The sequence below is a fragment of the Vulpes vulpes genome, chromosome 13 (assembly GCF_048418805.1).
Source record: "Vulpes vulpes isolate BD-2025 chromosome 13, VulVul3, whole genome shotgun sequence".
NCBI classification, from domain to species: Eukaryota; Metazoa; Chordata; class Mammalia; order Carnivora; family Canidae; genus Vulpes; species Vulpes vulpes.
This window is the reverse complement of record NC_132792.1, coordinates 27,254,873-27,270,245: the sequence shown is the minus strand read 5'-3', so window position 1 is coordinate 27,270,245 and position 15,373 is coordinate 27,254,873. Positions and strand designations below refer to the sequence as shown.

The 15,373-nt window shown below is 33.4% G+C and overlaps 1 protein-coding gene across 2 annotated transcripts in view; it reads right to left on the bottom strand.

Annotated features, from left to right (window-relative positions):
* Positions 1-15,373, bottom strand: part of NUDCD1 (NudC domain containing 1) — an 82,600-nt gene that overhangs the window by 44,949 nt on the left and 22,278 nt on the right. For both annotated transcript variants that reach the window (XM_025993355.2, XM_072734044.1), the window contains exons 3-6: positions 11,852-12,037; positions 8,602-8,782; positions 4,360-4,542; positions 897-1,101 (exon numbers count right to left, since the gene is read on the bottom strand). In XM_025993355.2, coding sequence (XP_025849140.2) covers positions 897-1,101; positions 4,360-4,542; positions 8,602-8,782; positions 11,852-12,037 — 755 coding nt within the window. The remainder of the gene's footprint in view (positions 1-896; positions 1,102-4,359; positions 4,543-8,601; positions 8,783-11,851; positions 12,038-15,373) is intronic.

Below are 15,373 nucleotides of genomic sequence, written 5' to 3'. Positions count from 1 at the left end.
AAAATGATCGTGCAGTTGATAGAGTAAAATAACATAAATAGCCATAAGGGAGAATAAAATAAATCATTATATATACATTATCGAAAGTTCTCCAAGATTTATTGTTGAAAGTTAACAAAAGTAAGCTGTAAAAATTATGTATGGTTATGTTTTGAAATCTTTTTTGGTCAAAAAAATATATATATCTGCTTGAACATGAATAAAATACCTGTAGAAGGAAACTGATAATAGTGGTTATGGTGAGTGGAGGGGTGACTGGAAGGCCTAGTGGAGGGAGGCTTTGCACTGTGTACCCTTTTATATATCTTAAAATTTAAAGAACGGGAATTATTATCTAGTTGGAAAATTGAAATTAATTTAAAAAGTTGGTTATTTAATTATACTTAAAAAAATTTTAAACTATTTTTAGGGCACCTGGGTGGCTCAGTCAGTAATGCATCTGCCTTTGGTTCAGGTCATGATCCTGGGACCCTGGGATCCAGCCTGCTTCAGGTGTCAGGATCCCTGCTCAGTGGGGACTCTGTTCCTTCCTCACGCTCTCCCTCTGCCCTCACCTGCATGCACATGCTCTCTCTCTCATAAAAAAACAAAAAAAACCCCCACATTTTTATCTATTCATTACTGTTACTATTGTTATTATTTTATTCAGAGCTGGTAATGAAAAGCTCTGCCACAGAATACAATGACTGCACTAGCATCTTTAATCTTAATCTTAATTATCCTTTTTGATACTTTAATTCCATTTTTAATCTATCTCATGAAAAAGAATCACCAATACAGACTGACCTATTGTAGTAGTTAGCTTTGGTATGACCACTATGGAAAGGATTAAAACAAAAAAGAAGAAAAAGTAATAAAAAACAAAATTTTAAATATAAATACAACTGTGTATATACCTATTATTCTCTTTAATTATCCATGTACTGCTTTCTTGATCAACAGATGAATAGAGATTTCCTTCCAGAAACCTTTGACCCTTCAGCACAATGTCAATGTGATCAGGCAAAAACTGTACTTGAATGTCCTCCTTAGAACTGCCTTCTGGAAGCCGTATTGTTACCGTCAAATCATCTTCAGTCTGTTGCCAGTAATATAGAGGTTCTGTTGGGAAAAGAAAAATACATTATTAATAAAAAGTGGAGAAAAAAATGCACACAACTAGAGACTAGAGCATACGAAAGAACACCTATCTAAAAGAACCTAGCATAATTTCTAGTGATCTTACAAAAAAAAGTAATTATAAATAAATAAACACACATAGATCTCTTTGGGGAACTTTCAAGGAGTATTAACAGTTGCACTTAACATTTCCTCTTGCAGGCTTACCAAATGCTTCAGAACATAAACATTCATACTAATACTAATGATAATAAACCTTTATCCCCATTCATTCTCCCCCTGCCTTCCAGTTCCCCTTTCTTTTCTTATTTCTTGCTCGTCTTTACACACACCACACACACACACACACACACACACACACACCACACAGCAGATTCCTAGTTCAAAAGAATGACAAATATGTCATAAACCACTGTCATGAAATTTCCCATTGCCTTGATATGACCTAACGATGGAAGTCTGTGATACAAAAGACCACTATTTGCTGAAATACACTTCTATACAAAAATGAAAGATATATTTATTTATAAAGGAATTGACTCTTCTAACCCACAACTTTGTTGCATGAAAACAATTTCACAGGAAATTCAAGGGCTGTCCATGTACTTTGTCTAAGTTCCCAACAAAAGAATCCTCCCTTCACCTCCTTCTCTTATCTCCTTGGCTTGTCTTCTAAAAAGCCAGCTACTAAAGAAACACCTTTAAATCCATCATACCATAACCATGAAATAAGAAAATATGGCTTAAATACAAAAAGAATTAAACATTTGCTTAATGATATCCATAAACATTACTCTGTCTACCCCCTCATTAGAAAGAAATATAATATAGTGGTTAGGAATTAGTACTCCAGAGCTGATCTCCAGAGCAGGTCTGAATCCTGGCTCAACCATTTAATTTTGGCATGCAACTTTTATCTCTGATCCTCTTTTTCCTAATCAGTAAAACAAGGTAACAAAATATTATATACCTTACAGAACTATTAAAGTTTAAATGAGTTAATGCAAATAAAATTTAATATCAATCCTGTTATTAAATATATCATAAACTCTCACTAAATGTGATTATTCTTTTTATGGGTTATTATTTTTGTGCACTTTTATGTAAAGACTTTGAGTACTAGATATGAAGATTAGCATTAACTATCATGTATCTTCTTAAAGGGTCACTTCTATTTGATGTTAGATAAAATTTAAGAAGCATGGTATTATAGAAGAAAATATAAAAATGCAAAGTTCTCAGTATAAAATTGTTACTTTGGATTAATTTCTAACTTGCACCACATTCTTTAAGCAAGCTCTCGGAGCCTCTCTCATTCTTTAGAAAAAGTTCTTTTAATATAAACTCACTGAAAAAGTTTCAACTATTGCTTAAAAGACTGATAACTATAAGCTCTTTAGGACAAATAATTTGTTTTACTCAATTTTCTGTCTACCACAAAAGTTAATAAGGCAGATTATTCAAAAGAAAGCATGCTATAATTAACAACTTATCCATAATTTTTTAAAAAATTATTTTCCTTTATAAGTAAAGGCTGTTTATTAGGCAAAAAAAAACCCCAGAAAAATACAGAGGATTTGAGACTCATACTAAAAAGGAAGAAATGACACAATGATGTATTCAGAAGGAATTCAAAACATAATGTGAGATGTCAACAAGAAAAACCACACCTGCACTAGTAGGTAGTGACTTAAAAAGATGTGTCCCTACCACCCTATGATCTGTCTTGGAACCACATGGTTTGGGTCATTAGGCAGAATGGTTCCTAAGATTAGGGCATTCTTTCATTCCTTTGCAATTGCTCACCAAGAGTTCTGAAGGGCATGTGGTCTAGAGATATAATAGCTCTTTTGACTAAGTTCTAGAAGAGTTTATTGTTAAAATTAAGACAAATTTATTTGGAAAAGGATCTTGGAGATAATCTAACAAAAAACATATTACACATAAGGAAACCAATTTGTTAAGAGCCTAAATAAAAAAGCCATCAAGCACAACTCTGATATTCAAAGGTGCATATATTTATAAACCTGGGAAAAATATTTTTAAAATATTTATTACATTATTATTTTCAAATACCTTTCAAAGAATTTTTTGTTTAGAAAGCTCTAAATAGATAAAAATAGTGAAAATAATTTTTATTTTATATAATTAAAAAAGGGAAAAAGATTAATATGTAAAATTGTTAAATATTGTGAAAAATCTCTGTTAAGTAAAATATAGTATTCTCTGGCTATATCAGAGATATGAATAGTACTGATTACAGAGTGAAATTCTCTTGAATATTAGAGTACATATTCGGGATCCCTGGGTGGCGCAGCGGTTTGGCGCCTGCCTTTGGCCCAGGGCATGATCCTAGAGACCCGGGATCGAATCCCACATCGGGCTCCCGGTGCATGGAGCCTGCTTCTCCCTCTGCCTGTGTCTCTGCCTCTCTCTCTCTCTCTGTGACTATCATAAATAAAAAAAAATAAAATAAAAATAAAAAAAAAAGAGTACATATTCTTTGTATGTAAATATAAATTTATTTTTTTAAAAGATTCATTTATTTGAGAGAAAGAGTATGTACATGAACATGCGAGCGGGGTGGGGGAAGGGAGGGAATCCTCAAGTAGACCCCCCCCCCATGAGTGCAGAGCCCAACTCAGGGCTCAATCCCAGGACCCTGAGATCATGACCTGAGCTGAAACCAAAAAAGTCGACACTCAAATGACTGAGCCACCCAGGCGCCCCAGTAAATATAAATTTCTTTTGAAAGACCTTATTATTGTCTTCTTTCTAAAACATTACCTCCATCCATTTATTCATTTAACATTGGGAAAACTTAGTGATTTTGCCCTCAAGAACTTTTTTCAGCTTAGTACTAAAAGTTAAGAAGATGTATATAATATCTTTAATACTAATTTAATACTAATATGCTAGCTTCTTTAACATCAATAAAGAGACATCATTTATTCATTTATTCATTTAATAGGAATCTGTTAAACATCTAATCAGGTAAGCTAAAGTACAGATTTTTAAAAAACATTTTTGGTAATTACAAAATTATTAATTAAAACAGTTCATACTATTTAGGTAGCACATTTTGCAAAAGACAATTCTGAGAAATATAAAGGAAAATAAAGAAAAATTAAAAACTGTCTTGTCCTCATAGAACACACAACCTAACGAGGAAGACAAAACAGATATAAATGTATGTGTACATAAACACATGAACTCCGTGAAGGTAAATAGTAAAATTACCTTTGATTTTCTCTGACATGTTCTCATTCTTATTTTCTTCAAGATTTTGACCACCATGAACAAACGTGAAGGACTTGTAAGAGACAATCATCAGACCCTTCCCATCAGGCTCTATAGCAGCATAATGTGGCACTGACTTCCCACGGAGAATATCACGCTTAATAATTTCATATTTTTTATTATCTGTAAAAAAACAAAGTATTTTTTTAAAGATTTTATTTGACAGAGAGAGAGAGAGCACACACACTTGCAAACAGAGGAACAACAAGCAGAGGGATAGGGAGAAGCAGGCTCCCCACTGAGCAAGGAGCCCAATGAGGGGCTTGATCCCAGGACCCTGGGATCATGACCTGTGCCAAAGGCAGACACTTAACTGACTGAGCCACCCAGGTATCCCAAAAACAATTTTAAAACAAGAAGTTATAAATAAAACACTATATTATAAAAATATCCTGAAAATATTTGTGTATTAGTTTTAATTAAAATTAAGTATTTTAAGTGTACTGTTAAAAGGCATGCTATTAAGTCTTTTCATAGGAATAAAAAGAGTTATAACCTAATTTTCTGTAAATACGTCCCTACTTTTTTTTAATTTTTAAAATTTGAGAGAGAGAGAGAATAAGCATGGGGAGAAGCAGGCTCTTCACTGAGCAAGGAGCCCAATGAAGCACTCAATTTCAGGACCCTGGGATCATGACCTGAGCCAAAGGCAGATGCTTAACCAACTGAACCACCCAGATGCCCCAATATACCTCCATTTTAAAATACTAGTAAGGTCTCATGAAATTTGCTCTAGACTGTGCTTTCCAATGTGTAGCTATGGACCATAGTGGCTATTTAATCAAAATTAAGTAAAATTTACAATTCAATTCCTCAGTCACATTAGCCACATTTCAAATGTTCAATAGCCACACATGGCTAGCCTTTGCACACATATAAAACATGTCTACTCGACAGAAATTTTCACTGGGCAGCAGTGCTCTAGACATTGAAAGTGACTAACTTACCTGAAATATCAGCTTCTGATGGATCTACCTTTTCTTTTCTTATAGCCTATCTATTTTCTCAACAGGTACATGATAGACATCTTCTGAAAAGAGCCACACATTAAGGATAAAGGAAAGGTATGGTGTGGACTATTTTTCTGCTTATGCTAGCTATTGATAAGAGGGTTTCCTTAAGTGAAATGTTTATGATAGAAATGATTTTTATACACACTCCGAGACAAATCTACAGGGTAACTGTAATCAAGCATAAATAATGATACTTAATTTAAAAATTAAAATTTAAGATATGAAATATAAAAAAAGATACAAAATTAACTGTATCATGAAAGTTTCTGGTAAAATAACTGAATTTATTCTTGAAAACAGGTGCGGTTTTTTTTTTTGCTTTAAAAAGTACTAAAACATTATAGTTGAGTCCATACCTTTACTTACACTGTTACTCAATTAAAGTGGATTGTACTTTATAAACTTCATAATAAGTAGTCAAAAATCGTAACTCAGTGTCACATTATACAAAACAATACAATATGTTCTAAAATATGTCATTTTTTCCTCTAAATCTTCACCTACATTCACATTCATTTCATACATATTTAAGAGTAAACTTGTTTGTGCACTGTACATGCAAGGCAAAGAGTAGGCCAAAGACTCTGACTTACATACTTTTATAGGGTGGCTTTGCCCAACATGCATGCAAGAGAAAATAACAGGTGAATTTCAAGTGAACGCCACGATTACTAAGTTGGGAAATACTTGATTAAAATTAAATTGTTGGGCAGCCCAGGTAGCTCAGCAGTTTAGCACTGCCTTCAGCCCAGGGCCTGATCCTGGAGACCCAGGTTTGAGTCCCATGTTGGGCTTCCTGCGTGGAGCCTGCTTCTCCCTCTGCCTGTGTTTCTGCCTCTCTCTCTCTCTCTCTCTCTCTTTGTGTCTCTCATGAATAAATAAATAAAATCTTTAAAAAAAAATTTAAATTGTCTTTTTAACTCAAAATTTTTAGAGCCTTTAACATGTTTAATGTAATAGGGATATTATACATCACTTTCAAATTTATTGGACTACAAAACATTACTTATCAGATATTCCACTCAACACATTTAGAAAAGCATTATGTTTATTAAAAAAGAAGAAAAAGAGTAACAATCACATTAATAATACTTAAGGAGGTGAAAGGAATGAGACACCTACGAAGATTAATGAGAGAAAAAGTGAACTACAAGGACAATTAATATTCTTCTAATTACAACCTTCGGAGAAAAAAGAAAAGTGAGTCTAATTATATCTGTCCAGTTGAGGCAAGGACACAAAGCAAAGGGAATGCAGGTGGTAGAGCTTGAGCAGAATGTCACCATGTTCTGATAAGTTACTGTGAACTGATCTAAAGCTGTCACAGAACTGGGAACAGGAGGAAAAACATGCATGATGAGTTCTCTGTAAGTTTTTGAGTTATGTACCTTAATTAAAAAAAATTAAAGTTTTTACTATCTAAAGCAGAGAATTGGTGAAGTAAGGCCAGTGGAGGCAAAGTTTCATTTATGCATTATTTTATATGGTTTCTAGACTAAGAATGAATTTTGTATTTTAAATTTTTTTATTTATTTTTTAAGAATAATCAATAATAATGTTTAAATACACTTAAGAGTTATATAAAAATCAAACATCCATAAAAAATATTATTGGAATATAGCTATACTCATTTATTTATGTATTACTTATGGCTGCTTTTGTACCACAATGGCAGAACTGAGCAGTTGTGGTAATAAATTGTATGGTTACACCTAGCCCTATACAAAAAATGTTTTCTAAAACTTAAAGTTTTAAGTTACTGTGTTCCTCCAGATATGAAACTACAACATTGGGAAAAACAAAAAACAAATTATATTAAACGGTACACAGGGGCAGCCGGATGGCTCAGCGATTTAGCGCCGCCTTCAGCCCAGGGCCTGATCCTGTGGACCCGGGATCAAGTCCTACGTCAGGCTTCTTGCATGGGGCCGACTTCTCCCTCCTTCTGTGTCTCTGCCTCTCTCTCGCTCTCTTTCTCTCTCTGTCTCTCATGAATAAATAAAATCTTAAAAAAACAACAACAGTACACAGTATTTGTACATCTATACACATGCTCATTTTAAAATTTAAAAAACCCTCTTAGAACACAAATACTAATAGCCTTTATCAGATTATAAATTAACAGTTAACTCTTGAACAACATAAAGGTTAGGGGCATCAATCCCCTGTGCAGTCAAAAATCTGTGTTTGACTCCCTCCGAAACTTAACTTTAGCCTACTGGTGATTGGACGCTTTACTGGTAACAAAAACAATTGATTAACACATATTTTATACATGTATTATATACTGTACTCTTATAATAAAATAAGCTAAAGAAAAGTGTTATTCAGGAAATCATAAAATACATTTATAGTACTATCCTGTATATATTAAAATACATATATGAGGACCTGCACATCTCAAAACTATGTTGTTCAAGGGTCAACTCTAATTTAATACTCATAAGTTAAATGAGTAAGTTAATAAAAACTAAGAAAAAGGGCAGAGTCTTCTACAGAAAAATCCACTTAGTTCTGAAGTAAGAACTAATAAGCAATAGTGAAGACTAAGAAAGAAAATCCTAATTAATAAAGAAAAAAATAACTTCAAATGTCCAAGTTAGAAGTCTGACAGATAGTTCTGAATAGATGATTGAAACTTTCTCCATGGTAAAGTACTCTAAGAAAAACTAGTAGTTTTCCTGAAGGTAGAAACAAACAGCAAGATTCAATTAGATTTGAAAGAAAGCACAATTGTGATTTAAGAAAGTAAAGGTATTTGTTTCCCTCTAGGTATTTATATTTAATTTATATTTCAATATTACACTGTAATTTATAATTAATTTACACTCAACGATATATGTAAATCCTTGTGTAATATACATACACATTTAAGAATATATATATATATATCCTTAAAATATATCCTTAAAATTTTTCTAATTATGTGAGAATATCTCCTTTTATACAAAAAGGCATAAGTGACTGTGGAAGCACATTACTATTTTTTCTATAACCCATACCTGCGGAGAAATTATCTATAGGAATTCATTCTACTAGGTGTCAGGTATTAGAATCACAGCAACACCACCCAAGAAAAAGCCAACATTATATACAGGAACAGCTTTGTATTTCAAAAACTACTAAATGGTGCCAACCACTGTGGATTCACAATGTTGTTATATTTTACCTTTATTTTTTTTACTGATGGTGACCCACTCCAAAGAAACATAGAATCCACTTCCTTTCATATCCAATTCCTCTTTCTCTATTCGAAGAAGTAAGGTAGTTACTGAATGTTCTTCAGTGTTCAGCAGTGAGATACTGTGAATTATGATAAAAGGATTCCCAAGCTCTTCATTAAACATAATCTAAAAAAAGATTATACACACAAATATATTACACAAAAGCAGGTAGCACAGAGGAAATGCATGGAATTCTGACAATACAACAACTAATTTGGATACTATTTACTACAAGGTATAGAAAAATGAAAAAAAGCCTTTAAATAAATTTGCAAGTTCAAATAACATTCTGTGAAGAAAGAGCTTTTTAAAAACGCCTATTTGTTTAATAGAGAAAAATGATCAGTACTCTTGGCTTAAAAACAAGGAAAACAATAGGACATCCAAGCAGCATCAAAAGGAGAAAGAGAACTAGAAGCAACAACCTAGAAAAGAATTATCAAGTAAAACAGTGCTCTAAAAGGGGACATGAGCAGGTCAATGTTGACTCCTTTAGCTTTTCTCCTATCTTATATATAGGATTTATTTCTGCTTTGTTCCTCTTAGTTTCTTAATTTTGTTCATGTTTGTACACGTATATGCATGTGTGTATGTGTGGGTTTTTACTATTGTTTTGTTTGGTTCTTGTTTGTTTCCTGGAAGTCTGCAAAGGTGAGAGTCAAAGGAACTGGAGAACTAATCATTAAAACTTCCTTATTTCTCAAAAATAAAGGGTCCCTTTACATTTAAAAGTTTTAATTCAACAAATTCTATTTAAATATAATACTGAAGTGTCTTTTTACAAAGTAAATCTAATAAGCACCATAGAGAGACACAAAATCTTACATTCTTTTTTATATACAAATACATAAGCTAAAGGACCATTATACTTATTTAAGAGTAAATAATAAAGACACATTTAAGACTGTTTGCTAAGTAAGATTTTTGAATAAATGAAAAAATAAGTGGTTGAAGAAAATATCCAAATGATAAAAGTTAGCTTAAAAAAACAAAACATCCTTTATCTGGAAATCCCATCTTATCTGCTCCTACTTGAAAGCCTTACAAACATGTGCCTTAATGTCAATTTCCCTACGTGTTTGAGCACCAAAATTATTCAAACAATAGACCTTTCAAATCCATTCTAGTCTTCCACAAACAGAAAATAGCAAGAACAGCAAAAAATATCTCAAACACTCAAAACTGAGATGACAGGTTTTAGTTGGTTGACTCAGTTTTTGCTTTTGTTTGGGGGACAACAGGAGACTAAAAGGGAAGAAGGATAGGTGGTAAGTTTTGTCAGGTACAAGCAGCTAGTTTATTGCTTCCTCCCCTTTTTTCTCTCATGTGAGTGAAAGGGACTGGAATGACACCAGGGAGTAGATGTATAAACTCTTATATATTTTAGACTGAAGTTTCCAGTCTCCTGAACAAGCCCAGCAACTCAAATATGATATTGCCAGTAAGAGCACCCCCATCATTTTAGATGCAACACACCGGCAAAAAGCAGGTAGTCTTGCTGTCTCCCTTCCTTTCTTTTTCTACACTGCAGTCATCATGGCCCTTATGAGGCCCCCTTATGCCCTACTGCACCCCCAACTGCTCCCACCATTAGCTTCCTCTCTGTTCCACCAACTTCCCCGAAGTCCTAAAACTCTCCTAAGGTGTTTCTCTTAAAGTGACCAGTATTCCACAGTATCACTCTCACTTCAGTTAATGCCCAAGTCCCATCCCTGTCCCACTCCCCCTCTCCCCAATCCCCAGTCAAAATTATTATTAACTGTAAACATCTCAGAGGGTGCTATTTCATTACAGCAGTGTATACTGAAGAAGACACGAAGCAGATTTAAAATTTTTGATTTAAAAAATATACTAAAGGCCTAATATGTACCAAGGTGATAAACATAGCAGAAACCAAATGAATTATAGATCCATATGAATTTCCTTTATGCAGAGTATGTGGTGTTATTTTTAAGCTGAAGGTGAGCTGGGTCAGTGTGTCTCTTCTTGCTCATAACCAACAGATTCCATAACTTGATCATACATAAATTCTCATTCATATATTTCCTGCCCATCACCCTCCGAAGTCATTCCAACTGTTTCAGGTATTCATGCTATATATCACATTACCTCAGTTAAAAAAAAAGAAAAGAAAAGAAAAAGAAAAGGAAAAAAAAAAGTTATTACCGAAGGCCATAGCAGAAAAATGTCACAAAGTCCAATGAATATTTGAATCTGTGACCACAAAGGCCTGCAAAGGCTCCCTTCAAACACGCTATTGTTGTTCTGGTTATTTATTGTGTTTTTTGTTTAGTTTTTTAAATTACTACAATTTGTAGTATACCACTTAATATAACTTAATAAAAAAGATAAACCATTTGGTTCTAAGGCCTTCTTGGTTCTTCTCAAATAATTAGAGCCCGATCTTTGTAGGCATTTGTTGGTCTGATAAAACCATTTTGTAAGATGTAAATATATTAAGTTCATATTTCTTTACCCAGAACTAAGAGGCCACGTGCTGAGATTCAGCTATTAGCAGTATCACAGTATACTTACTAGTATAACTCAGTGTCATTCTGACTTTCAGAAACTATGGCTCTCAAGAAATTAATTCCTTATTTATTATTATTAAAATCCTAGTCTGCCCCTCAGATTTACAAATGTTATTACATTGTTTTAAGAAAGCTGAAATAAAAACATCATCTTAGAGATTGGTATATTACTATATTTATGTTATAGTGTATTCCTCTAAGTAAGAAATACTTTGATAAACTCATTATTTGACCAATGGCAACTTACCAGACAGCCAGCAGAGTTGTACCTCAGAAGCATGCTAGGCCCATAAAGATACTAACAGATATAACATGAGTAGAGAAGATATCCCAATGTAATTCTTGGCTAACTCTTCATCAAGAAGGAGGCAATGTCAGTATTTAGTGTACTGCTTTACTCAATAAACATTCATTGAACAAATGAATGCAATTCTTGATAACTGCAATGACCCCAGGTCAAACCAGAAATGGTTAATGTATCAGTTTTGTAAAAGGTATATATTTTAAATTTAATTAAAAACTCCTAAAACATTATATGTTATAAAAACGAAGATGTCAAACATAAACCATGCCCAAAAAGCGTTACTTCAAAATCACTAAGGTCTACCTTATATATACTTTCTAGAATTTGCTTAAGTCTAAAAAACAGAAAACAAAACCGCACCTCCCATTTTTCAGAAGCACTATTTCCACGTTCACCTGTACCAATGAGATACAATCGTCCAGTTCCATCCGACAAGGTAACCCAGGTTGAAGATGTAAAATGGATTGATGCACAAAGGCGATTGTCGCATGCTGTCATATCTGTGGGAAGTCGAAACACCTCTCGTGGCTTTCCTAAAGCAGTGTCCTAAAAAGAAGCCAGATATTATAAATGAATCCTTTTCTCTCCTTGATCCATATGCACACAGAATATATATCTGCAGTGTAGTGGTTACTATCTTATTCAAGAGAAGGTGCCTAATTCCCCTCCGAGTATGAGTTGTACTACCCACTTCTAACTAATAAAATATGACAGACGCCATGCGTGTGTGACACACATACATGTATGTCACATATGACAGTATGTGACTTCGGAAATTTGTTCATAGTTTTCATTACATCTTCTGTCTTGGTCTCTCTCTTGTACTGCACTTGTACCCACATGGGAAGGACATAAGGGCTCCTGACAACAACCAGCACCCTGTGAGCTATTTGAAGGCCCTAGTGGACCCCTCAGATCATTGCTCTCTGGGCTGACATTTTGGCTACAACCTCATGAGAAACCTTGACACAGAAACCACCCCATTAAGCCACTCTGATTTCTGACCCTCAGAAACTGTGAGATGACAAATATTTATTGTTTGAAGTCACTATGTGTTGAAGTAATATATTACACACCATAGATAACTAATACACTAGAATAATCTGGTCTTCATTCTTAAGTTTAGAGTTAATGATCAGAATTTTCAACTAATTGGAAATACTACATCATGTTCTAAATGCCTCCATGGACACCAGCCTGGCAGTATGAGAACACCACACTTAGACTCTTAGCAACTTATGTTTCTGTTAGCACATTTTTATTTTATCTATATCCTCACATTTTAAAGCTGTAAGATGGACTGCATCATTAAAATGTTTTACAAAAAATATATATATATAAAAAGGTCTACATTTCAGGAAATAAACATGTATCAAAATGTACTCAATTGAATAATTTGTTGTTGTTCTTAAAGCTTTAGTTTTCAGTTAACAGATTTTCCTACAGGCCAAAAATAAATCTTGATTCATGTATATCATTCCCTGTTCCTAAAATTATAGATAAATGCATATATTAACAAAATTTAAGTAAACTATACAAAATATCCTTACCAGCCACACATTTTTTAGTGATTCACTGTCTCTTTCTAAAGCATCTAGTTTAGTTTTCTTTGAAATGGCACCTTTCCTTCTTTTTGTATTCATTTTTTACTGATTTATTTAATACTGATTAAATAATGAAAATACAATGACATGCACAGCTAAAATAAAGTTTTTAGAATGACCAATTATGAGTATTAGTAATGTAAAACTCAACTAGCAGAAATAGAATTGTTATCAACACAGTACCAAGTAAACTACAAGCAGTAAACATTAAGTTTACTGTGGTCTCCTGTCAGTATATTATATAAAGGGAATAGAGATTATCAGTTACTTCAGTGTTCAGTTAAATGGAGATCAATTAAGAGATATTCTATTGAAGGCTGATGCCTAAGTAGGCATTTAGAACATAATGTGGCGTTTCCAATTACTGAGAAATAAATGAAGCAGTCAAAAAATGCTATTGGGATACCAGAGATCTGGAAAAAAATTGTTCTTTCCCCTACAGCATACACAAAAATATTCCACATTCCAGACAGATTAATAATCTAAATGTTTTAAAGAAAAAGGAAGATAACTTTGTTAGAAGATTAATCACATTTAACTCAGGGTGGAGAAAGTCTTCCTGTAAAAAATAAAAAACATGTAGGACACAGGGAGAAAAATATTTGCCACAAAAATAGCACAAGACTAGCATCTACAGCATATAAGGAGTCTTAGCAACTCAACAAGAAATACATGACTATCCAAATGTTCAAATGGGCAGTAGGGGAGACTGAAGGTTAAGAAGAAACTTTCCATTTTTGCTTCAAATACATTGTTTGACTTTTTCTTTTTTTTAACTGAGCAACTTAGGTGTAATATACATAGTTTAAAAAATATTAATAGGATAAAATAAAATGAGACTTCTTCCTCAAAACAACTATTTTATTTTATTTTTAATTTTTATTTATTTATAATAGTCACACACAGAGAGAAAGGAGAGAATGAGAGAGAGAGAGAGAGAGAGAGAGAGAGAGAGAGAGAGAGAGGCAGAGACACAGGCAGAGGGAGAAGCAGGCTCCATGCACTGGGAGCCTGACGTGGGATTCGATCCCGGGTCTCCAGGATCGCACCCTGGGCCAAAGGCAGGCGCCAAACCGCTGCGCCACCCAGGGATCCCCAAAACAACTATTTTAAAGTAAAGAGTTCTAGTGGTCTCTACCACTATATGCCCTTTACTACATCTAATCTAGTGAACACTGCTAGGACAAATGCAGGGCTTAATTTGTTGAATCACTATTCTTCATTTCATATTCAATTACTAATTACTGTTTTAAGCTATTTTCTTTTAAATACAAGGTTACACATAACTTAGATTGCTGGAAGTCTATCAGATAAAGGATTTTGATATCAATAGGATGATTAAGATATTCATGTATATAAATGTAAAGCTAAAAATTAAATTAAAACACGAAACACACCAGTGTCTCTTACGTAAGTTAAATGATAGTTTTAAGTGAAAGCATCTGGATGTTCCTAATTTTTGAAATCAAATTCTCAGAGGGTACATTTAATTTTAAATGGACTGTATGCAGTAAAATATTTTCTTCTGTAAATTTTAAATTAAGAGTATTAGATTACTTCTGAATAACCTCCACTGACAGTTTTACAAAGTGTCCTCATAATAATGCTTTATGATACTGGATCTATGTCTTTGTCCCACCCAATCATTTTCTTCCAGACCAAAAAAAAAAAAAAAAAGGTGAATGTAACTATGTTCAAAGCTGTTGAAAATAATTCTGGAGTAACATTCCATGGCTGAATTACAGAACAATTAAAATTTCAATGATGAATGGTACATTTACTGAATAACTACAATGTACAGGTATCCTATTAAATAAGTGCTTTGACTTTTTCCCATCTCACTTAACTATTACAAACCCCTATGAAGTTGAAATCATTACGTACACTTTGAGGGATAAAGAACTCTGTCAAAAAGATTAAATCATTTGCCCAGAACTCCACTGCTAAGAAAATGGAAGGGCTAAGATTCAAATCCTGACTGACCCCACTCCAAAAGTTGATGGTCTCTCCTATACTCCACATTTTCTTGAGAAGAAAACACTACCCAAGTTTTTCTAAACAAATGATACCCCAGATCTCATTGCAATTTCTAGAATACTCCCCTCTGCCTGCAAAAACACCCCCACAACAACAATACTCTGAATGCAACTACCTGAATATTCAGTTTTTCTTCAGACTAGCACCTTATCTAGAATTTTTAAATTAAATTCCTGGGTCAACAAAATGTAATAAAAAATTAAAATGTCAATATATCATATATAAACGATACAGTTAATAA